General features: G+C 34.8%; 1 protein-coding gene and 1 long non-coding RNA gene across 9 annotated transcripts in view; one reads left to right on the forward strand and one right to left on the reverse strand.

The window, feature by feature from the left end:
* LOC111096779 overlaps nt 1–24,775 on the reverse strand; it is a 77,392-nt gene that overhangs the window by 48,282 nt on the left and 4,335 nt on the right. The window contains exon 3 of the long non-coding RNA XR_005362525.1: nt 20,174–20,259. This is a non-coding gene — a long non-coding RNA (uncharacterized LOC111096779). The remainder of the gene's footprint in view (nt 1–20,173; nt 20,260–24,775) is intronic.
* Nucleotides 1–24,775, forward strand: part of CCDC178 (coiled-coil domain containing 178) — a 426,260-nt gene that overhangs the window by 997 nt on the left and 400,488 nt on the right. For 6 of the 8 annotated variants that reach the window (XM_038543570.1, XM_038543575.1, XM_038543577.1 and 3 more), the window contains exon 2: nt 22,532–22,612. In XM_038543570.1, coding sequence (XP_038399498.1) covers nt 22,555–22,612 — 58 coding nt within the window. In that variant the 5' untranslated portion in view covers nt 22,532–22,554. Of the gene's footprint in view, nt 1–11,424; nt 11,532–22,531; nt 22,613–24,775 lie in introns of all 8 variants that reach the window. The other 2 variants (XM_038543571.1, XM_038543573.1) reach the window with 2 other exon arrangements.

Raw genomic sequence — 24,775 nt, forward strand, 5'->3', positions numbered from 1 at the left:
GAGCCTGATGTGGGACTTGATCCCAGGACCCTGGGATCATCACCTGAGAGGAAGGCAGACACTCAACCACTGACCCACCCAGGCATCCCTAGAGGCATCCTTTTAAGCCTGCTTTTTGCATATGTAAATTTGGCACTGATTGACATTTTTGATTGACAACCAGTGGTCATATAACATTTTGGCTTTTGAGCACTGGCCTACCCAGGATGCATTGTTATAACTGTATTCATTTATGTATATATATTTATAGTCTAATGAGCTTTTGTGACCTTAAAGATACTTAAGGGCAAGTTTCACCCTTTGTGGGCATGCTCAGCACTTAGAAGTCCCCTTGTGGCTTTTGAGCCAGCTCTGTGGCTAGGTCTTTCCTATTCTGTTAGCCCTTAGAGGTGGCTCTGAAGGTGTGGCTGTTAACCCTCAGTGGTAGCACTGACAGTGTGGCCAGCACCTGCTTAAACCCTCCTCATTCATGCCTAACAAAAAACTGCCTAATATCCCTAACTGTCCCTCCCCTCCACCAAGTCACTTCTTGGTCCTACTTGGAAAATTGGGTTTAGGACACCATTTAGCAAAGTTAGAACTTAAAGACAAACGGATGGCTAATTGTCAGACACATCCAAACATCTAACAACTTGAAGGATTTTGAGCTGTTGATGTTGAATTATACTTTAGATATTTATATGTGAGACTAGTGTACTTCTTTTTTGGGGGGATTTTATTTATTCATTAGAGACCCAGAGAGAGAAGCAGAGATATATGTGAGGGAGAAGCAGGCTTCCTGTGGGGAGCCCAATGCAGGACTCCATCCCAGGACCCTGAGATCACAACCTGGGCAGAAAGCAGACACTCAACCACTGAGCCACCCAGACTGCCCACGACTAGTGGCATTTCTATCCTGAATTCATAATACTTCTCATTTTATTCTTGCATTCTTAAGGTTTTATTATTAACCATATCTAGCTAATTTCCAGAACGATCAAAACAATAAATTTGAACATTAATCTGATTTTACTTGGGTGAAGTTCCATTATGTTGGGAACTGCCACAGCTCTTATATACAACTCAGCCTTTTCTCTTCCGCTCTTGTTCAGATTCAACATAACCTCAGACTCAACTAACCTGTTACTATATCCTCAGACTTTGTTCTTTCTTCTCTATGCTCTATGGCAGTGAATGATACATGCATATATTTTCTTTTTCCTTTCAACTATGGACTTTATTCTCACACAGGCTTATTCCACTAGGCTAAAACTATGATTTCCAAGAGCTCTGAACTCATAAATACCCATCCTTGTTCCCAAAAAGAAAAATCTAGAAATGCCCTGGGATGAGACTCCTTGACTCCAGTTGGTTCACCTGCCTATCCCTGGAGCATTTATGTTGAGGTTAGGACTACTAGGATTCATAGCAATCTATTTAACCATGTAAATGGAGTTGGCAAACAATTTCTCAAAACCAAGGAACCCTCCTTAAGAAGGAGAGTTTCTGGAGAAAAAATAGAAACAATATTTGTCTACCCAGAGTTTACTTAGGCATATGAAACATTTTTTTTAAAGATTTTATTTATTTATTCATGAGAAACACAGAGAGGAAAGAGAGAGGTAGAGACACAGGCAGAGGGAGAAGCACGCTCCATGCAGGGAGGCTGATATGGGACTTGATCCTGGGTCTCCAGGATCACACCCTGGGCTGAAGGCGGTGCTAAGCCGCTAGGCCACCTGGGCTGCCCAGGCATATGAAACTTAAGGTTAATGAGACTATTGACTAAAAAATTGCTAAAATGCTAGACATTGGAATCTAGACAAAATGGAAAGCAGAAAAGATATATAGTAGAAAGGAAAGGGAGGGAGATTAGGCAGCTGGAATACTCAAAGTAGGTGAAGAATTTGTATTGTGGTAATGATGTAAGAAAGAGAATTGGATTGATCATAAGCTTTTGGATTATGTGCCTGGTGGAAAAATTGTACATTCACAAGCAGATGGCTGCATGGGTGAGCCTTAATGATCATGATGTGTTTTCTGCACAATAATAACACTAATAAAAATATATGGAATTTCAAAATTGATGCTGAACTTTTAACCTCAGTTATAATGCTATGGACACAAAAACCACCCAAATAAAAATAAACAGAGGCTATTTGTTCAGAGCCTGCAATAGCAAGGGAGTCAGCCACCATCATTTGTTTAGGGCAGGTACTCAAAGGGGACAAGGGAGTGGTAAAGTTTTCTAGTGAAAAAGAGAGAGAGAGACAAGACTGTAGGTGTGTTCTGATTGGAGGCTGTCGACAAGGGGACACTGGAGATGGGCCAACAAGGAGCTGAGCATCCTACATGATTGGTTTGAGGAGCTTATTTGGCTTTCTCTGACTGGTCCTGAGTTGGAAGTACAGGCAAATATTAGGAAAGCTGGCAGAAATTGACAAAGTCCTGACTGTTCCTGGCTGATTACTGCAGAAGTTGTGGTTTGGCTTCCTGCACTGGTTGGTGTAGAAGGTTGTGGGTTAGAATTCTATTTTTACATATGGTTTGGCCCTTGTCCATCTGTATATTCAGTCTCTCAATGTTCATAGAAATGCAGTTAAGTAAACTTAATTTTACCCTCATATTCTAAAACTGAGATATGGAGAGAATTGGACAGGTTAAGTATAGTATTCATGAATATGTAATTTGTTAGTGAACTCTCATTCACTGAATTTAAATCATGGCTATTTATTAAACACTTATTATATGCTGGTCAGTGGACTAAACAGTTTGCATATACATGTTATATTAATCCTCATGACATTTTGAGACATTATTGTTTTCACCATTTTCCAAAGGAGGAGACTGATGATCAAATACATTAAGTAGTCTTTCTCAAGGTCATGTAGCTGGTAAGGAGCCCCTCTGGAACTTAATCCCACATCTTACTGATTTAAAAGATATGTTCCTTGGCACTTGGTTAAACTGATAATCTACTTTCATCACTCTGTCACTGTATTTCACCTTAGTCTGTATCTATGAACACTACCATCTGGCCTCTTTTCCTGGGTACTTATAGGATGTTTACATGAGCAGAGATAATTAAAAGACCTTTCTGTGTGAAATGAAGGGATTTAATCCACCATTAGGATACTAAAAATCATTTGGATTGAACCACAGCCAACAAAATGGATGAGCTGGGTATGTAAAATCACATGGTGAAAGTAGAGGGTGACGAAATGGTTGAAAGGGCAGTGGCCAAATACAACCAACAGGGCACAAGTACTTAAAATGGACTGCTTCTCTTAATAAACTAATAAAATTGTTTGCATAGAAAATCAGTTATCTATAAATAAACTAAATATTGCTGATGGTTAGTAAGATGTTTTGTGGACAAACTAGACAATTATTTTCCTTTTAAATTTGTTTTGTGGAAATGAGACTATATATTTTTTCCTCGAAGAGAAAACTATTCTCAGGAATTGTAATTGTTGAGCCCCCAACTCACACTTACGACAAATTCTTTGAGGGACTGAAGAAAGATGAGCATTTTGGCTAGTAACATGTTAGTCAGTGTCAATTATGTGTTAATCGCCTTTAATGTTCCACTGTTTATGGAACTTCGTTTACTCTGTGCTCTCAGAACAATCTTATTATAGGCAAGGATGTAGCACAGAAACAATAGAAGATATGCATGGAAAAGTGTCCGGAGATCTCAGGCACAGATTTCTTTATTCTCCCACCTCTGAGTCACATAGGTGCTTTTGGTCAGTGGACTAAACAGTTGCATATGTATGTCTGTACAGAGAAGTCTGGATCCACTACTGCTGTGCATCTGAAGAACCTCTGTAAGCAAGAAACCCAAACCTTCTCATGTTGGAGATCTCTTATAATGAACTCCTCATACAGACATATTCTAGCTATGTTTCCCACATTTAGTTTGAAAGATCCCCTCTCCAGGCTCTACTGAAATTAGATGCAATTATAAATCCAATTATTATTACTAAACAGTGCTGGCAGGCTGATATATACTTCTTTGAAACAACTCACAGACCCATGGTTTCAAAACATCATTTATCTTTAGTTAAGGCTTTCCATAGTGTTGGACAAGGGTCAGTAGCTCTGGAGATAAGCTGCAATTAATCCAAACAAGCTAAAATGAACCCATTATATGCATAGCCTATGGAGATGGCAACTTTTAAACTAAATGCACAAGCTTTTTTCATAGTAGAACTAGCAAACAAATAAACATCCCCTCTTTTATCTACATATCACTTCCTGTATAGCTCTTTCCATCCTGTATCTGTTCTGTTCATTTTCTGGAAAAAGTAGTTTATGCATATCTTTTCTTCAAGCCCATTCATTGGGCTTCTTGCTACCCAAACTCTACTACTGTCATTTAAGGTCACCCATGACTTACTGCCACATTAAATGGCCTTTTTCCTCCTAGTCTTTATCTTATGTAACTTTCTGAAGCTCTGTAGGTTGTTTGCTCCTTCTTAAAACTCTTTTCTCTTGGTTTCTATGACCCCATTCATTCCTGTTTCCTGTGCAAATTTTCTAGGAATTGTTAGTTATTAATTTTCTTGGCTCTCATTGTCAAGATTGCTTTTTGTTGCTGTGTGATCTCATCAAACTACCAGCTCTAAAATGGTAATACTAGAAACTCTAGCTCGTTTCAAATTTTTCATTAATATTAGACACACGTGTAACATTATAAAGCACTCATATATAAATTTAAAATAGTCATCTTTCCTCTAAATCCTACCAGTTCTTCCTCACATAGACTCAAATGAAGATAATGGCATTCCCATCTATTCATCCTCTCATGCCAGGAGTTACTCTAGATTCCTTCTCTGTTAACATAACTAATGCTTACCAAAAAATGCAATCTGTGCCTCTTAAATACTTTTTGGTTCTTTCTTCTCCTCTCCATTTCTACTTCCTTTGGCTTAATTTCAAAAATATTCACCTTGATTAGTAGTCTTCTTCTTGATCATTTTTTTGCCTCAAATCATGCTCTCTTTCAATTAAGCCTCTGGCACGGCACTGGATTGTGACTACCCACAAAAGATTCTAAATGGTTATAAAGGGATCTTGTGTATTTTTGTGTCTTCAGTGCCTAGCATGTAATGTACATTCAATAAATATTTCCTGAGTGAATGAGTATGAGTCTAGAAAATATGTATGGAAAATTATCATATGCTACTGACATGCTTAGAGCAATGTTGTCTGAAACACTTCTCTACAGTTCTATCACTATCTCTTCAGTCCCAGAATGTAGTAGCTACTAGCTATCTGTGGTTACTGAGTCCTTGAAGGTGGCCAGTGTAGCCAAGGAGCAGAAGTTTTCATTTTAAAATTTAATATGGCTAGTGTATTTAGTATAGGACAGCACAGCTCTAGAAAACGGGCTCAGAAATTTCCTTTCTGCTCCCTTAATCATCAACACTTCTAACTAAGATTCTGGAGATGTTCTGTCACCCAGAGTTCAAAAATTCCATTCAAGAAATATTTTTGTCTATTTAATACATGCCAAGCACTGTGGCTTCAAAGAAGAAACAAACAATCTCTACAGACAGAGATAGAGCAGGAAAATGCCATCTAGCAATGGAATTTGATTCCTGGAATTAGGGCACGTTCTGAGGGTTTATTTAGACAGTGGGAAAGAAGATTTTATTTGTTTTTCCCTTCCTCCTCTGTCTCCATCCTAGATTCTGAAGTAGCGAATGGAAGTGGAATTGTCAAAGCTATACTTCTGAAGATGATGGGAGCCATTCTGGATCCCACTTTATACCCCTCCTTCAGATGATGATGAACTCTTGCTGGTTTCTTTGATCTATTTAGTTTTCATTATGTCTTCTCTCCTTTCTACCCTCTATTATGTATCTGTTTGGTATTTCAATTGCTTTTAGATTTATTAATTTCTTTGTATTTTGTAATACACTGTCAAAGATGACCCAATATCATATCCCTCTGGCTCTAGACAATTTCACCAAACTGTCTCATTTATTATGACTGGCTCTTTGTGGTGTGATGGCAAATTTTCAATCAGTATGACAGCATTTATAGCCAAGCTAATTTAGATTACTTAGCAAATATTATGCCATGAGATTATGTATAAAATGATATCAGTAGGGCCCAAATATGTTGTATATAATGTATTTCTTTACCCACTAATTTGAACATTTCCATAGAAAACTGCAGTAAGAAGCTCTTGGCATAATTTCTTTGTAATAAATTCTGAATGCTGCTTATTACTTTTGATTTTCTTATTCTCCAGATGGTTACACATTTGCACTCTATTTGTCTGTTATTTCACTAAGCACAGATTTCTTACTGGGCGCTATTATTTATTTATTTTTATTTATATCTTTGGTTTATCTTGTAGCAAACAATTTCTCTTAACTGATAATTTAAGAGAGGAAATTAGTGGAAAGCTTGATTTTCCAGTGTGATTTAATATTTTTCAAGAGTGATACCACTGGATGAACTTTGATATCTATACTGAACATTAACAATTTAAATCATATAGGAGTGAAAAGTATATAATTCCTAGAAAGTATAAATAAGTAATGCTTGTATTGATATCTTTGCTAAATCATAATAATTTTTAAAAATCCAAATGTTTACATTTTAAAATCTTTCAAAAAGAGAATCATTAATAAAAGAATTACTTACTTCTTTTCCCCATGGCCTAATGATAACCTCATAGTGACATCCATTTTGATTTTCCTTTTCAAAAGTATAGGAAAGTATACCCTTTCAAACAAAGAAATCACTTGTATTGAATTACTGGCCAGTCATGGAGTGGGAAGCTATTAAGGTACATTACTGTTTAGAATGAAACATGTAATAGGAAACCTCAGTATTTTATTAAATTTTTTCAACTAACAGCTTAAAGCTGTAGTTAGAGGGAAATAAAGCTTCATTGTCAAGTTTCACTGTATTCTTTATTTTCTGATTAGTTTTATTTATTTATTTTTTGTATATTTTTTATTGGAGTTTGATTAGTTTTAGTCTCATATTTTTCTTCCCTTCAGAATACTTATGGGCCTCTGGTAAAGAACCTAAGATGAGGAACTCTGAATGAGTAGTGGGTTAAGGGGTGAGTGACAGCAGTGCATTACCTGTTTTCAATTTAGTGTTTGAAGACCTGTAGTAGGGAAAAAAACAAAATAAAACATGACCTTTTGCCAAGGTCATATTCACGGAAGAGTTAGTCTTTCGGTTTTTATTAAATTTTAACTTGATAGTTCATATAAACTAGAATTCTTTCTTATTCAATAACACATGCTTTGTATTAATCCAGTAGTTGCATTTTGGGGAAGATCATTTAGGGAGTCTGGATAAATAAAAATCAGATATACTCTGGAGGCTCCATGGCAATGTATGGGATAATTCTTTTGTAAAAGCAGGAAAGTCAGCACTAGGTAACAGTTCTAAATAGAATTTTTAAAGTATTTCCTATGTGAAAACTCAGAATTCCTCTCAGATTATCCAACCTTTAAACCCTACAAAGTTAATAAAAATGACAGGCAGAATGAACAGTCTTGGTGAATGTTGTTAAAATTTCTAAGTGAAGGTTAATGGACATTGAATAGTGTTCTTCATTATTCAAATATAACCTTAGAATAATGGATAATATCAGAGTCTTTCTTATAAAGGCAATAAATAAACCTGTGGGAAGGTCACATTTTATATACCTTAATACCACATTAATCAATGTAACTGAATTGTCTTCATATTTAGTTTCTTAAGAGACAATAATTTGAAAAATTTCAAGGAAGTTGCTTGTTGATATCTTTAAAAAAGTAATTAAATCAATGGGAAAAGGCAAACAATTTCTCAAAATATTTTTTACGGTTTCTCTTAGTAAAGCATTATAAATGAATTATAGATGGAAATAGTATAGAGATAATGTGTTCCTTATTGCTAGGTTCAATCCTTTAGATACGTTACCAGAATTGTTTTTTCAAGAGATTTGTTTTTTTGTTACTGAGGATCCTAGAGTGCATAAAATTAGGAAGTGCCTTTATTGGTATGTACACCTTGGATGTTATATTGGGGTGTGTGTGCGTGTGTGTGTGTGTGTGTATATGGGGAAAAAGCACGAAAGGTTAATACTAACATTGGGGTTGAAAAAATATATTACTGCCATTCCTAAGTAAAACTTAGAGTTCCATTAGAATGATTTTTTCCACTAGCAATATACTTCTATTGATGTAGAAAGCCTGGATCTTAGTCTATAAACTGAGCTGTGTAAAGAATACCACACTTTGGGGTAGCTCGGGTGGCTCAGCGGTTTAGCGCCGCCTTCAGCCCAGGGCGTGATCCTGGAGACGGGGATCGCTTTTCTCTCTGCCTGTGTCTCTGCTTCTCTCTCTGTGTCTCTCATGAATAAATAAATACAATCTTTAAAAAAAAAAAAAGAATACCACACTTAAAATTTTCTTTTAATTCAACTAAATTTCAACTTGGTGGTCCCATCCCACCAGTTCAGCAGGAAATTTACCATTATTCATAATATATACATTAATATGGTTATATTCATAATTATCTATACTTATACCAAAAGTGTTGAAAAACAAAGTTTATACATCTTAGATGGAAAAGAAAACATTTTTTACAAGTGTTTATCTTTTTATGTGGAATTACAGCAAAACAGCACATATAACCTTACTATAGCAGTATGGCAATCTCCAGTTTAAGCTTACTTTATTAACAAATAGGTTCTTTGGTTCCATAGGTTATAAATATTCTACATCCTCTAGTTTAAATGGCAAATGAAGATAAATAATTTATAATATGGTTACCTGAATAAAAAAAATTTCTAGGTAAAAGTGATTTTTCTTTACATTTTTTATTTCATAAGTATGGTTCCTGATTAAAAGAGGTCCCTTTTTAAATTAAAATTATGGTTTCCTTTATTAAAAAGAAATGTAGATTATTTCTATTATATATTATTTTCTCTCCCCATAAGATTCAGGTAATATATCCATTGACGATATAGACATTTTTTTGCAGTTTGCATGTCTGTATTACCTATCGCTGTGTGATAAATGGATTCTTCTATTACTTTACTATATCATAACTTCTGCAAAAAAAGTTTTATTGTATGAATTACTAAGACTAAATAGTTTTTTTATATCATTTTGCTCTCTTTCCCCCAGAATGTGTGTGTGTGTGTGTGTGTGTGTGTGTGTAGGGATTGTCAATTCAAAATCTTTGCTCATTTTTTTCCTGTTTGAATATTTCATTTTTTCTCACCAATTTTTATAACTTTTTATATATTAAGTCATAAACATTTTGTTACCCACATTTTAAGAATTGCTTCCTGATTTGAGGGATTTTTAAAAAAAATAGTTGGATGGCTTTAAATTTTTATGGAGTCAGAGCTCTAGAACTTTATATGTATTTTTTGGTGGTATGCTCAGAGACCTTTCTCATCTTATTTTTATATAAAGGTTCCTCTACCTGTTTTTCCTTTTGCTCTTAAACTTTTAATCTATTTGATTTTGAGCCTAATTCTATAGTCTCAAACAGAGACTACATAATCATTTCCCTTTTTGATTTTGAGCCTAATTCTATAGTCTCAAACAGAGACTACATAATCATTTCCCTTGATTCTATTAAAATCAGGTTTACATTTTACAAATTATTGGGAAATATTGCACATTTTGTTCTTATTTTAAAGAGTTACTGTATACAATAGCACATTAAGGTGTCCTGAGAACTCTTTTCTTGCTTTTGTTTTACCCTATGAACACCAGTTGCAATACTTCCCTTGTATCTCTGTAGCTAGAGAACAGCATGATGATAGAGTGCAGGGCTAAATCCAGTTCTACACTGCCCAGGTCCAAGTCATTGGCAAGCGCTTAACCTCTCAGTGATTTCAAGTCTCCTTTGCAAAACAGAGCCAGTAATCCTATCTGCCTCATAGGTTGTTGTGAAAATAAAAGCATATGAGGTATGCTTTAAGTTCAAACTATCATTTTTGTTTTCATTGTCAGGACTCTAGCTATTTCATGAAGTTAGTAGTAATGTCTCCAAATAAATTGAAACTTTTGGAGTGCACCAGGGACTGTGCCTCATAATTTTCTTTCTTTTTTTTTTTTTTCCAAAGTTTCCATATATTTTCTTAAATCCTTATCAGAAATAGTCAAAAGTGTTCAATAAGTAGTTCACATTCTAAAAAGAGTCAAATGAAAAGGCACATTTCTTCAAGAGCAAAGTCTGTCTCAAAGTAAAATGGCATAGTATTTTCTAATTAAAATATTTCTTCCATAAAAATTTTAAAGCTTCAAATTTATAAGAATTTGTTATTTTTCATCTCAGAGATAAAGTAGCTCTTGTATATGAATGACTTAAAGACTATATTTTGTCAGCATATGTAAATGTTTCTCAGGACACTCACTGTAAAAATTATTTGATGTAACTTAGAGGTGAAATAGTAACAATACATGATACTGACCTATGAAATATTTAACATCATAAAAGCTGATTTGACTTACTTGTCTTTCTTTATGTCTCAAGTAATTACCAAAAGGTGAAAAGCTCATCTCTTGGACAAATTTAGAATATGGTATGAGATTTCTTTCTGAATATATGTGTGGAAACGGACTTTTTCAGTTCTAATTTGATTTGTAGAGAAAGATTATATCTAATCTTTCTGAAGATGTATTTGGCTCTAGCAAAACCATGAGCTGTAATATTTAATGTATCTTAACTCTAATCCATTGGATGTTATACAAACATAATATAAAGTCAATGGGACTTTATTAAAGAAAGAAGAGATTAAGAATCAGAGGAATAGAGCTTAAAGATTTATAAAAGAAATTACTATAGATATGTGTGAGAAAAATGTGAAAAAAGCCTTGTCTTTTTTTTTTTAAAGCCTTGTCTTTTTCCAGTTTTCTTTACCATTTTGCAATATCTTCAACATTGCCACAAAATAATCTATATAGTCTATATATTATACATAATCTATATATTATACAATATATAATGTATACATTATATAATAAAATATAAAAGATTAGAAAAAAATGTGCTTGTGAAATCAACACACGAGGACACGAGGCAGGATTTATTCTTTCTTCTATTATTGTTGTATAAATTTTCTACAATAGGATTTTTAAAATTTTGGAACTTGGGTTAAAATGGAAGTCAATATTTGATAAATGCATATTTAGTATTATTATCTGTTTTTAATGGGTGAACTTTGACAAACTTTTTTCATGGTTTCTTGAAGTAAACTTGAAAATGGTTGTAAAGAATGAACATATGATTGCAACTTTGTGACTTATTTATTCCCAAACTGATAATTTGTACCTATTAATCCCCTTTATCTATTTTATCCATTGCCTTACCCACCTCCCCTCTGGTAACCACCCGTTTGTTTTCTGTATTTAAGTCTGTTTTTCTGTTTGCTTTTGTTTCTCTGTTCATTTTGTTTTTTAGATTCTACATATAAATAAGTCACAGAGATGAAAGGTACAGCATAAAGAATATAGTCAATATACTGTAATAACATTATATGATGACAGACGGTGACTACACTCATGATGGTAATTAATCAATGAGTAATGTATAGAACTGCTGAATCAATATGTTGCATACCTGAAATTAATATTTTATGTTAATTACACTTCAAAAAATGATCAAAATTGCATATTGAAAATTGAAATGTTTTTTCTAGAACCTATGATTAAAATATTGACCTATAGTTTATCATAAATATGAAATTTTTCTACATTTAAGGTAAGATTGTACTACTTAATGAAAAAATGTTATCTTTAATCTCTTTATAAATATATGTAAATACCAATTATTTTGTTTTGTTTTATTAACAATAACTCTAACTTTGATTTTTACGGTCATTCAAAAATTTTCCACTATTCACTATCCTCATCTTGTTACAACCATTTTTTTAGTTTTTATGCTGTTGCACTTTGATTATAAAAAATGAGACAACATTCTTCTCCTTTCATATCTCATAATTCAATGGGGAAAAAAATACGTGCATAATTATTTAAGAAACTCTACAATATATAACACTTAAGTAATAATAAAGTATAGGGAGGAGTAAATTTGTTTTGTGGTGAGAAGTAAAAGGAGACATCATAATAGACACTTAAGGAAAGGGAGAGTAAGAAGAATGTGCAAGGGAATGGCAGCATGGAAGTGTATGGCTTGTTTTGATGACTGGTATGATTAGAATATGGAATGTGTGATAAAGAGGCAAGGGGTGACAGGAATATACTAAGGAATATTTTTATTGTCTCACAGAGATATAATTTTTAGAGTTTGTGTTAAAATTCCTTGGTGTTACAAAAAATATGTAATATATATCAAATTGGGGAGTACCTTGAGGACACGTCTTACTCTTTTGTATCTTAAACAAGTAGCATGGTGACATAAACAAGATATAAACTAAAAACTGCTAAATGAATCAATGTATGGCTAAAATGAAATAAATCAAGCATTACCAAATATTAAAGTGGATCTTAGAAGATAATTCAGTCCAGTCTCTTAGATTTTTCCAAATCCCTCTTACATAACACTTAATAAATTATTTTATAGTTTCTCCATGTTATGAGGTAGAAAGTGATTATGGAGAAATATTCTTCCATGTAGACCACTGTTAGTCTGCCTGTCATTTTTGGAATAAAGTCTTTGAGGATGTCTGAGGAGACTTATTTCCCTATCTTCTCCTCTACTCCACCACTGGCAACATTATAGTGGGGACAGCTTATGATAATGGATGGTAGCCTCACCTCTGGCCATAACTGTGGCCAGGAATAAGAGAACAGACTTAAGCTAGTACAATAATAATATCCTGACTTCCCAGCAATAATTGAATGGGTCAAATAGGCACTTGTTGTGAGTAAGGCTAATTAAAATACCCCCAGAGATAACTGGAATAAAATTTGAGAAAGAGTCAACACTACTTTGATGGCTGAAGCTCTACAATATAAATCCCAGGAGAGAAGATTTCTGAAACACACACACACACACACACACACACACACAAACATGTTATAGAAACAAAACTAGAATGAGCATGAGAAGATTACCTGAGGCCAAGATACAGAGAATGTTGATGGCATCTAAGTCCTTATATTCCTGCTTCTGCTATGGATGGATGCTGATATTTCCTACTAATTAACCAGTATCTTTCTGGGTGCCTAGGTGGCTCAGTTGGTTAAGCACCTGCCTCTGGCTAAGGTCATAATCCCAGGGCTCTGACATCTAGTCTCACATCAGGGTCTTCGCTCAGCAGTGATTCTGTTTCTCCCTCTGCCCTTCCCCCTTGCTCAGGAACTCTCTTTCTCTCTCTCAAATAAGTAAATAAAATCCTTAAAAAAACAAAGAAACAGTATCTTTCCCATAAATACTCCATTTTATGTTTTATTCTTTGCTTTCTGTGGGGGTTTCTTGGTGTATTTTTGTTTTGGCTTAAACTGAGTTTTCTCATCTGCATCAAAAAAGAACCAATATAATTGGCAATCTGGTTTAGACATTTTAGATATTTAGTCTCAGTTGTGGTTGGTCATTCCTCTGCTCCATTAAGATCAAATCTCTGATTACTGACCTTGGCCTGGATGCTGACTCTGATTCCTATTTGCTGCCTTAGTTGATAGTTTGCATTTGTATTCTGTGCTCTTTATTAGCTGTGTTTAACCTATTTCCTGTTGCAAGCTATTTAGATAGAATATTTGACATAATTTATATTTGGATCATAACTTTAAATGAGTTTAAAATCTCAGTTATAGTATGGGATGAAAAATTGGGAAAAGTAAGTAATTACTTTTTAATATTCCAACAGTTTATGAAGTATTTCCCATTGTCAGACCTTTTATCTTCTTTGTGAAGAGAATGTAGACTTCTAACCATTACTAGGCATATTTAAATTGTCATAAAATGAATCAGCTACATTATAGAAAGAGCCAGTAAGAATAAAAAAATAAACATGTTTTCCACAATTACTGAAGGACTATCAGTATGTTTGCACTGAATACTAAAAAGAATGTATGAGGGAATCATGGCTACTGAGATGATTTAAGTCTAAAATTGCTTAATATTTTCATGAGGATATGAAAAGAACAGGAAAGTAGCACATTAATTTCATAGCTTTATCAAAGCCATGAAAATAACACAGATAAAAAGAAACAGCATCTTGGGGCAGGCACAGGGTGGCTCCGTGGGTTAAGCATCTACTTACCCCTTAGGTCATGATCAGCAGGGAGTTTGCTTCTCTTTCTTCCTCTGCCCCTCCCCCTGTCTCATGCTCGCTCTCTTCCAGGTTCCTGCTCTCCCTCTCTCAAAAAAAAAAAAAAAAAAAAAAAGGAGAATGCCTGGGTGGCTCAGTGGTTGAGCATCTGCCTTTGACTCAGGGTGTGATCCTGGAGAATCAAGTTCCACATCAGGCTTCCTGCATGGAGCCTGCTTCTCCCTCTGCCTATGTTTCTGCCTCTCTCTTCTGTGTCTCTCATGAATAAATAAATAAAATCTTTTTAAAAAAAAAAAGAAAAGAAGTAGCATCTTAAAGAGATGAAGTATTTAATACAATTTATTAGGTTTTAGAGGATGATATGGTACTATCATTGACTTTTAAGCTTTAGTTTTTGTGGGTGTTGAGAATGAGTTTCTAAATAGTCTAACTACTGACTTTCAATATTATTTGTGGATTTGGGAAATGGGTGATCCAAACTGATTTATATGCTTATTTCCATTCAAAATAAATATATTTTCAAATAACACAAACTGGGAGTAGATCCTTATAATGCATTAATAACAAAGGACTTTATCTAAAACTATTGAAGATTTAAAAAGCCAAAAACCACAACCAAGAATGTACTTTACCGCGTGTATATACTAGAGATAGTCTATATGATACACAAAAATATGCAAAAGACCTTATAGTAGACTTAGTTACAATAGGAAATATATTTTAAAACAACAAATGTTCATCAATAGGAGAACAGTGTACTAAAACAATGGAACTTTATACAGTAGTAAAAGAATGAAAGAAAGCTATTTATAAAAGCACAATCTCAAAAATGTACTAAACAATAAAAAATCCCAGAATGATTTGTAGAGTATAATATTCATTTAAAGTTGTAAAACTGAATATATTGTTATGAGATACCTATATAACAAAAATAAACTGAAACTATGGAGATTATAATTTTGATGGTTGTAACTTTTGGTGAGGGAGGAAGTGAAATGTGACCATTGAATAATACAAATAAGTGTTAACCACCTATTTCTTAGTTTGCATTGTAGAATACAAGGTCTTTTATTTTATGTTGCTATGTAATATTTCATAAGTATATTTAAAACAATTGTGAATAAAATCACGAGATAAAGAGGGCTTTTATTTATCAGGAAGATAAATAGCTCAGAAATTTTGTTTTAGCAATGAGAAAGCAAACAAAATTTGAAGAATATAGTGATTTGCTAAGATTATAGCCTAATGTGATGAAACAAAAGGAACTGTATGTGTAACATGCTAGTAGAGTATGGAAACAAGAATTGTAATAAAAAAAACTTAGCTTTTGCCAGAAAATGCCAGAAAGCTTGAATAGATGGAAGGGAAGGTGAAAGTCCAAATTCAAATCTATAAACTATAAGCTGATTGCAGGTATTTTATTTTTTCATACCTTTTTTTTTCATTCATGCATTTTTTCATTTTCAACAAGACCCTGCTGAACTCCTTTTATGTTACAGATACTGTGGTGTAGATCTGTACTGTCCAATTTAGTAGCACTTAGCCATATGTGGCTATTTAAATTCAAATTTATTAAAATGAAACAAGAAATTCCTGGGTTATATTAGCCAGATTTCAGGTGATCAGTAGTGATTCCAAGTGATTATGTGGCTAATATAATGCCTACTGTTTTAGATAACATAGATTTATAACATTTTCATCACTGTTGAAACTTCTATTTAATGCTGCTGTTGCAGATGGTAGGACTACAGCAGTGAACAATACAGGTTTTGACTTCTAACAGAAAAGAGAAAACAAAGGAAAAGATTATAAAAATGTATTACCATGTTAAGTAATAATGAGCCATTAAAAATAAAGCATAGTAAATGGATAGAGCATAAGTTGTATGCTCTGATGAAGTGGTTTTCATAAGAAATCATAACTATGGGGGATCCCTGGGTGGCGCAGCGGTTTGGCGCTTGCCTTTGGCCCGGGGCACGATCCTGGAGACCCGGGATCGAATCCCACGTCGGGCTCCCGGTGCATGGAGCTTGCTTCTCCCTCTGCCTGTGTCTCTGCCTCTCTCTCTCTCTCTGATGACTATCATAAATAAATAAAAAAAAATTAAAAAAAAAAAAAAGAAATCATAACTATGGAAAGAAAGACCTTTCTATTTATTGGGAGGGGGTTGAACCAAGAAATGTGTGGCTTCATGAATGCCAAGATACACAATTATTTTTAGAAGACAGCATAAAAGAGAGTTCTAGTAAGGTAAGAATTTTGAAATTGTAATTGGAAATAGTAAATCAAGAGGGGGAAGGAGGTTATGGACTTTCCAGCCCAAGTAGAGGGATAAGACAAACCAGTAGTGGGATACTCCTCCACTGTCAGAAAAGAGGGAGGCCATGAAACACACAGATGTGATTGGTTTGTGGGTTTGGTGATAGGAAATTAGAATTTAAATTCAATTCCTTCAGGATGCCTGGGTGGCTCAGTGGTTGCGCTTCTGCCTTCAGCCCAGGGCATGATCCTGGGATCCAGGATCAAGTCCCCCATCAAGTGCCTTGCAGGGAGCCTGCTTCTCCTTCTGCCTATGTCTCTGCCTCTCTGTGTCTCTCATAAATAAAATATTTTTTTAAAAAATCCAATTCCTTCTACTTCCTCTCTGAAGTGGGAGGTGCTATCTTTCAAAAGAGAGAAGTTGGGAATAGAGTTTAAGAAGAAATAAGATTTGAAACCACTGATGTCTAAATATTTTTAGCTTGAAATGAACATTCCCCTTATCACTCCATTTTTATGACTCTATTCCTCCTCAGAACCCCTTTATGGAACTAAATTCTCTATTCATTTTTCTCTCAGTGGAACCCACTCCAGCTTTGATAGTCTAGCCCATTTTAGTCACCAAAAAGATTCATTCTCTTTTCCAGTAGCCTTATATTCTAACGATGCAGGCTATGTACGATCTACTAGGAATCTTTCTTTGGTAGTATACTAATAATGTTTAACAACCACCTCTGATTTCCATGGTATAAATTTTCTCACCATGGTTGATTTCAAGCTTCTATGTGGCCTCAATTGGCTTGCAAAATTAGTGAAAATCTAACAGCCAGCTTTCTGGCAAAACTCATGAAGGACTTGCAGTTGTACTCTATTGGCAAGTTAACAAGTCAGCCTGCCATGATGATGAAAACAGCTTGAGGGTTCCAAGCAGTGACCAGGACCAAGATGAATGAATGCTTTGGACAAAAATTGGCTGAAATGCTATAGACCTTTTTTTTGTGGTTGTTCATTTATCCTTTTTAGGACTGGTTCTAAAGTAATAACTAGGGATCCCTGGGTGGCGCAGCGGTTTAGAGCCTGCCTTTGGCCCAGGGCGCGATCCTGGAGACCCGGGATCGAATCCCACATAGGGCTACCGGTGCATGGAGCCTGCTTCTCCCTCTGCCTATGTCTCTGCCTCTCTCTCTGTGTGACTATCATAAATAAATAAAAGTAAAAAAAAAATAAAGTAATGACTATTTACAATTACCATTTCTGGGTCATTCTAAACTTATTCCTGCCTTTAGGACTTTTGCAGCTCTTCCTGGGTAACTCTTCCCTAAAATCTTTTGGCACATTCTCTCAGTTTAGTACAATCAGACATCACTTTTTTTTTTTTTTTTTTTTTAAATTTATTTATTTACGATAGTCACACTCAGAGAGAGAGAGAGAGAGGCAGAGACACAGGCAGAGAGAGAAGCAGGCTCCATGCACCGGGAGCCCGACGTGGGACTCGATCCCGGGTCTCCAGGATCGCGCCCTGAGCCAAAGGCAGGCGCCAAACCACTGCGCCACCCAGGGATCCCAGACATCACTTTTTTAAAGAGGATTTCTCCTTGGAATACTGCTTAAAATAGAGACCCTCCCACTTCCATACTATCTCCTCTAGGTACTGCTCTGTTTGTGTCCCACATGAGGTGATGGGCTTATATTCATGATCATTGTCCAAAATTTTTCTAAGTTCCGTTGTGATGTATTCTTCTATATGGGTCATTTATAATTTATTTCTTCATTTACACAAGGCTGGAGATTTTCTAGGTATCATTTTTTCCCTTTATGACTTAATTTATTTTGAACTTTTTATTTCAAAATAATTATAGAATCACAGGAAATTGCAAAGAAATATACAGAGAGGTTTTGTGCTTGTTTCAGCTATCATTCCTCAGTATTAACATCATAAGTAATGATACTACAATAGCAAAAGCATAAACTATAGAGCTTACTCAGATTTCACCATAATACATGCACTTATTTTTGTAAAGGTGTATAACACTATGGAATTTTATCATGTGTAGCTTTGCGTAAGTACCACCACCATCAAAATACTTAACTGTACATCATCATAACACTACGTGATGTTACTTTTCCACATCTAGCTCACTGATCTGTTCTCAATCTCTATATAATTACATTATGTCATGAATAAAATAAAAGCCTACAATATATAAGCTTTTGAGATGGGCTTTTTATATTTATTTATTTATGTGACACACAAAGAGAGAGGCAGAGACACAGGCAGAGGGAGAAGCAGGCTCCATGCAGGGAGCCTGACATGGGACTCAATCCCGGGTCTCCAGTATCCCACCCTGGGCTGAAGGCGGTGCTAAACTGCTGGGCCACCGGAGCTGCCCTGAGATGGGCTTTTTTTTTTTTTTTTTTCAGTTAGCATAATTAATTTGGGGTTCATTCAAGTTGTTGCATGCATCAACAGTCTGTTCCTTTTTACTGCAAGATTGTATTCTGTGGTATAGATATATTACGATCTGTTTCGCCACTCACTCACTGTAGGACATTTGGGTAGTATGCAGTATTTGGCAAGTCTGTTTTTGTTTTTGTTTCCCTTGCCTGAGATCTATCTAGAAAGATGCCATGGTCGATGTCAAAGTTACTGCCTGTGTTCTGCAGGATTTTCATGATTTCATGTCTCACATTTAAGTCTTTAATCCATTTGAACATTTTTTTATGTATGGTGTAAGAAAGTGGTCCATTTCATTCTTTTGCATGTTAGTGTCAAGTTTTAGCTAGTATAAACAATGCTTCTAAGAATATTACATACAAGCTTCTGAGTGAGAATAAGTCTTTATTTCTCTTGGATATACGTTCAAGAGTGCAACTGCTAGGTCATATCTGCAAGTCCATTTTAGTTTTAAGAATTGCCAAACTATTTTCCTAAGTAGCTTTATTATTTTATATTCTAATCAGCAATGTATAGGTGACCTATTTCCTCCACATCTTTGCAAATGTTGGGTGTTAAAAAACTTTTTTTGTTTATTTTGTTTTAGCCATTTTGGTAGGTATATAGATAGGTCACTGTGGTTCAATTTCCACTTCTTATTGCTAGGCAGAGATAGGGGTTCTAGCTCCCTATTAGGCCTCCCCTGACTTCTTAGCTGGGAGAGGTAGGAGTGCTTAGTTATTGCTTCCTATGTGATCTCCACTGAACCCATGTAGAGGGTATAGCCTCGTGCCTGCTGGATTATGGTTAGAGTTGTGATTCACCATTAAGAATCCTTGTACTCTACCCCAGTACTTCATTATTGCTGTTGGGATGTGTGGGAGTCCCGGCTCCCCACACAGTGTTCATTGACAATGAATGGGGAAAGGCTTGACTCCAACCAGTGGGATCAAAGTTCTGCATTCCTATTTGACTTCTGACCGCCCCTACAGGAAGACTGGGGTGCCTTGTAACCACCTACCAAGGATGGAAATAGTCTAGGCTCCTCACAGCACTTTCGGGGGGGGGGGGGCACCGTTTTTTCTCTGGTGTTTGGGTGGAGTAGAGAGGTTAATGTCTAAATGCATTCTCTCTTGCTCAGTTCCTCTTTTCCTGGTCCCCTGACTAGAGAGAGCAGGCTTCTGTTGGAGATTTATTTGATCTGCACCCACTGGCATTTCCGGGTTGCTGGTTTCTGCAGCTTCAAGTTAGGATATACGACAATAAAAATCTTAGAAACTCACCTCATTGTTCCTCTGGTTCCAAGGTGCATATTCAGGCTGCCTTCTTCCTTCCATCGCTCCACCTTTTGTTTTAGTTCTTTATTACACTTAGGGGAAGGAATAAGGATAAATACACTCACTCATCTTTCTGAAAGCCGAGTTCAAGACTTTTATGCTTGCTTTTGTATTTTTCATCTTTCTATTACTGATGCTTCATTCAAGATCTTTTTTTTTTTTTCTGAACTTGTCCTACTAATTCATTCTTCAGCTTTGTCACACCTGCTTTTTAAGTTTACCAGTGAGTTTAGAATTGCAGGTATAGCAGTTTGCAGTTCATATACTTCTGACAGACTTATCAAATCTGCAGTATCAATGTTCATAATTTTTATTTCTGGAATTATAAAATGTGATGTTATATTTATAAACATCTTAAACATAGTTAGGTGGTTTATATCTGGCAAGTTCATTATCTGGGGTATCTTTGGATCAGTTTCTGTTATCTTCCTCTTTTGGTGATTTCTATTATCTAGTCTCTTTATGTGTGGGGTTACCTTCAACTTTATACTAGGCAAGGATCACGTTAATTACTTTCTTTACGAAAGCTTCTGAGTCATCCAGATGATCTGTGACTGGGCTTCAGTCCCTGGGCAGTCCTCACATTGACTTTACTTCTGTTTCATTCTATTGCTTAAAATACAAACTTCTGGCATCTCATTTCTAGGAATGAGTTAATTTTCCAGGGCACCTACACTTGACAGAATTTAGATTGTATCTTTTGTTTCCAAAGTTTTGTGTGGCTGTTACAAGTACTGTCCAGCCTCTCAGCTGCCTCTCTCACATCAGATATTGCCCTTGGGAAAAGTAGCCTTACATGTTGATCTCACTTCTGTAGATTTCTATGTTCTACTAGATCTTGGCCCAGGTATTTATTATTATTTCTACGTAGTTCGAGATGCTTTCATGAATATTTAAAAAATACATTTTAACCATATTTTTAGTAGTAATTTGTAAGAGTATTTTCCAAGTTCTACATTATTATAACAAATTTTTCTTATATTTTTCTGTAATTTTGTATAGAAAATATAACTCTATGTTTCAACTACAATCATCATTGAATTAAAAAATTAAATGTTGCTTTACAGTAAAATTTAATTATGTACTTTTAGATAGCTTCCTTTCTTTTAATAAGTTAGTCTTGATAAAATAGACTGGCTTATTCAAAGGAGCTGGACTTGGGATTGGGTATTCTTTCATAGCACTCATCCCTAAGCTGTCCTTTTATACTGAATGAATTTACTCATTTCAGTAAGGATTTTCTTATTTGTAAAATTTAAAAAAAAACTAGATTATTTCTAATCTGTAAACTCTATGATGTTTTAGGTCTACAAATTAAAAGAGGTAGCTATTCTATGTTATAGAATTGCTGTCTTTCCATTAAGTAGCTTAAATTTCTAATAAATATTGATTTATAGAATTATGGCAGAATAACTTGTTAAATATAGGGATGTTGTCAGCAATGTCAAAATTCTATAGGACAAAATATTTGATTTCTATATTGATAAATTGTAGAGAAAATAAACCTCATAAAGAGAATTAAAAGAAAACTTACAGATTAAAGAGAATTAAGACATTTAGGTTGAATGTTATACTTGTAACATTATTCCAAAAAACTTTCAAAAACAGGAAAAAATATAAGACAATGAAAGAAATGCAAATGCTAAATATGTTTAGTGGTATTATTGCTATGTTTTAAAAAAATCTTCAAATATTTACAAATGCAATACTTCAACATTTGAGATTTGCCTAACTATGATCAAGGGTAGGTTAGACAGGGTAGTAGGTGGGGATATAGAATTCATATTGGCCATTAGTTAAAAGGACCCATAGATGCATTATACTTTCTCTTACCTTTGTATATATTTGACTTTCTCTATCATAAGATGTTTAAAAAAAAGAACCGAAGGAAAAGCAAAGAAGAAATGATGATGAAGTTTAACCTTATCATAGAAAATGAACCATTATAGGTTCCAGAATCTCTATAAGGCTTATAGTCCACAGTTACAATGACAAATGCTAAAAAAATCTAGTCCCCAGGCCAGATGCCTATTTAAGTTACAAGCAAAACAGAGGATTTAAGATCCTTTTTTTATGAGGACTTTTATAGTTGGTGTTCCCCAAGAGGATCATAATAGTTCTCATTGGAAGAGTATAGAAGAGTATACTGTCAGATTTCCTTACATTTTTAACATAATTTAGTATTGATTTTTATATATTTATATCGAGAAGTAGAATGATCAATTCTTAAATGGACAATTTTAGTCTAATTAAATGTATACTACTTTTGATTCATAACATTTAAATATTTTTCTTTCTAATTAGGTTTCAAAATATTATAAATAACCATGCCTGAAAATAAGACAATTTCCTGTTCTCACATTGGAGGTGATCAAGCCAAGAAAAGTAAGTTTATCATTAAGTGATTTTCTTTGAAACTAGGTCATTGGTAAATGCAATTAAATAAATCATAGAAGATAGCTGCAAAGATGGTAGTCTTCTCCAGGACAAAGGGTTACACAACCAAACTTTACTGGGACCAGGAAGGTGAGGTAAGTGAAAGGAATAATCAGTTTAAGGAAAACCCTTGTCTGGATTATAATCAATTTATTTTATAATTACCACTGAACTAAAGTATAGGCAATATAATATATAAGTAGTACAGCAGAGACAGCTCTTACTGGCTCATGTGAGCCAATCACATATATCTCAACTCTACTCCACTGATTGCTTAAAATTGTCTGGTTGATAACAACAGCTAGGTATGAAAATTATACCAGCACCCATTGAAGATAAACACAAAATTAATAATGAAAAATACTTTGATAACTCTATCTTTAAAATTGTATTAGATTTATTTCATTACTTTGCATTCTGACTTTGCATTGATGTCTTTGCATGATATAGAGCAGAGGTCAGCAAATTATAGCCCATGGGCCAAATTTGAACAGCAGCCCTTTTTCTACAGCCTCAATGCTAAAAATGGTTTTATATTTGTAAAGCATTGTAATAAAAAGGAAAACAGAAGCAAAAACAAAAGAAAAAAGGAAAGAGGAATATGCAACAGAGATTGCATGTGGCCCACAAAACCTAAATTTTTTACTATCTGGTCCTTTATAGAAAACATTTGCCAATCCTTGGTATAGAATTTTGCCTTGAGTACTGGGAACAAGTCTTTGTAGTTCATTGATAGTCAAGTTATCCATTGTTGCATGAATGCTACATAATAACCAACCAAAAAATGCAGGTGCATATAGCATTATAAACATTCATTTTAGTTCACTTATGCAGGAGTATGCTGGATAGTTCTGCTAATCTCAGGTGGGCTCAGGATGGCTCACTCATGTATCTGCATAAACCACAGGTCAACTAATCACCACTACTAATTTCATTCATTTGGGGTTTGATCTTTCACAGGCCTATGGCTGGGAAAACTGGGCTGATTCATCTCTGCATGGTGTCTCTCATAGTCCTCCAGCAGCTTTGATCTCATGGCTTGAGAGGAGGAACAGAAGCTCACAAGGCTTCTTGAGGGCAAGGTTCAAAACTGGCACACTATAATTTATTTTATTTTATTGGCCAAAGCAGGTCACGTCACAGGATCAGCCCAGAGTCAATGATATGGGTTAAAGCTAAAGTTCACCACCATTTTTTGGTGATGAATGCTGCAAAGTCACACTGAAAGGAAGTGAATACTGGGAGGAAAAACCTATTGGGACCATTATTTTAATCCAGCTACCACAATTTTATTTGGGGTTACAAAAGAAAGCAATCATTTAGTAATTTCAAACATGGTTGAGGATATTACACAAGGGATTTCATATAGGATTACCAATCTTGGGTAGGATTTTAGTACTCATCACCACATTTACTTTCACAGTATTTCAATAACTTTGGTTTTTAGCTCTTTATTCACTCTACCAATATTAGTTGAGAAAAATCATGGCATTTAATTGTCACAGAGCTTATGTATTGCAGTTTAAGCAAAAAATTTTGTTTTGGAAATTGATTTTAATCTCATATTAGAAATATGGGCCGGGGGTGGGGGGAATCCCTGGGTGGCTCAGTGGTTTAGCGCCTGCCTTTGGCCCAGGGCGCGGTCCTGGAGTCCCGGGATCGAGTCCCACATTGGGCTCCCGGCGTGGAGCCTGCTTCTCCCTCTGCCTCTGTCTCTGCCTCTCTCTCTCTCTCTCTCTATGTCTATCATGAATAAATAAATAAAATCTTAAAAAAAAAAAAGAAATATGGGCCAGGTCATTCATTTAAAACAATTTTCCCAAAGACACAATTTGGAAAGAAGATAATCAAATCACACTTGTACATATCTTTTGTTTAAATAGTTGAAAAGAACTTTTTAAACATTTTGGATTATAGTGTTAATTAAAAACTTATTTGTTTCAAGACTTTTGAGATCCAAGCTGATAGTTTCTCTTTGAAAGACCTGATAAAGTCTATATTTTGTATTGTAATAGAACTTGACCAGTCTACACTGGTTTGCCAGCCAAAAAATCCTATGTGTGGTACATCAGGAGAAAGTTAATCATATTAAAAAAGGCAGGCCACCTGTAT

This window comes from Canis lupus, chromosome 7, assembly GCF_011100685.1.
Source record: "Canis lupus familiaris isolate Mischka breed German Shepherd chromosome 7, alternate assembly UU_Cfam_GSD_1.0, whole genome shotgun sequence".
In the NCBI taxonomy this organism is placed as follows: Eukaryota; Metazoa; Chordata; class Mammalia; order Carnivora; family Canidae; genus Canis; species Canis lupus.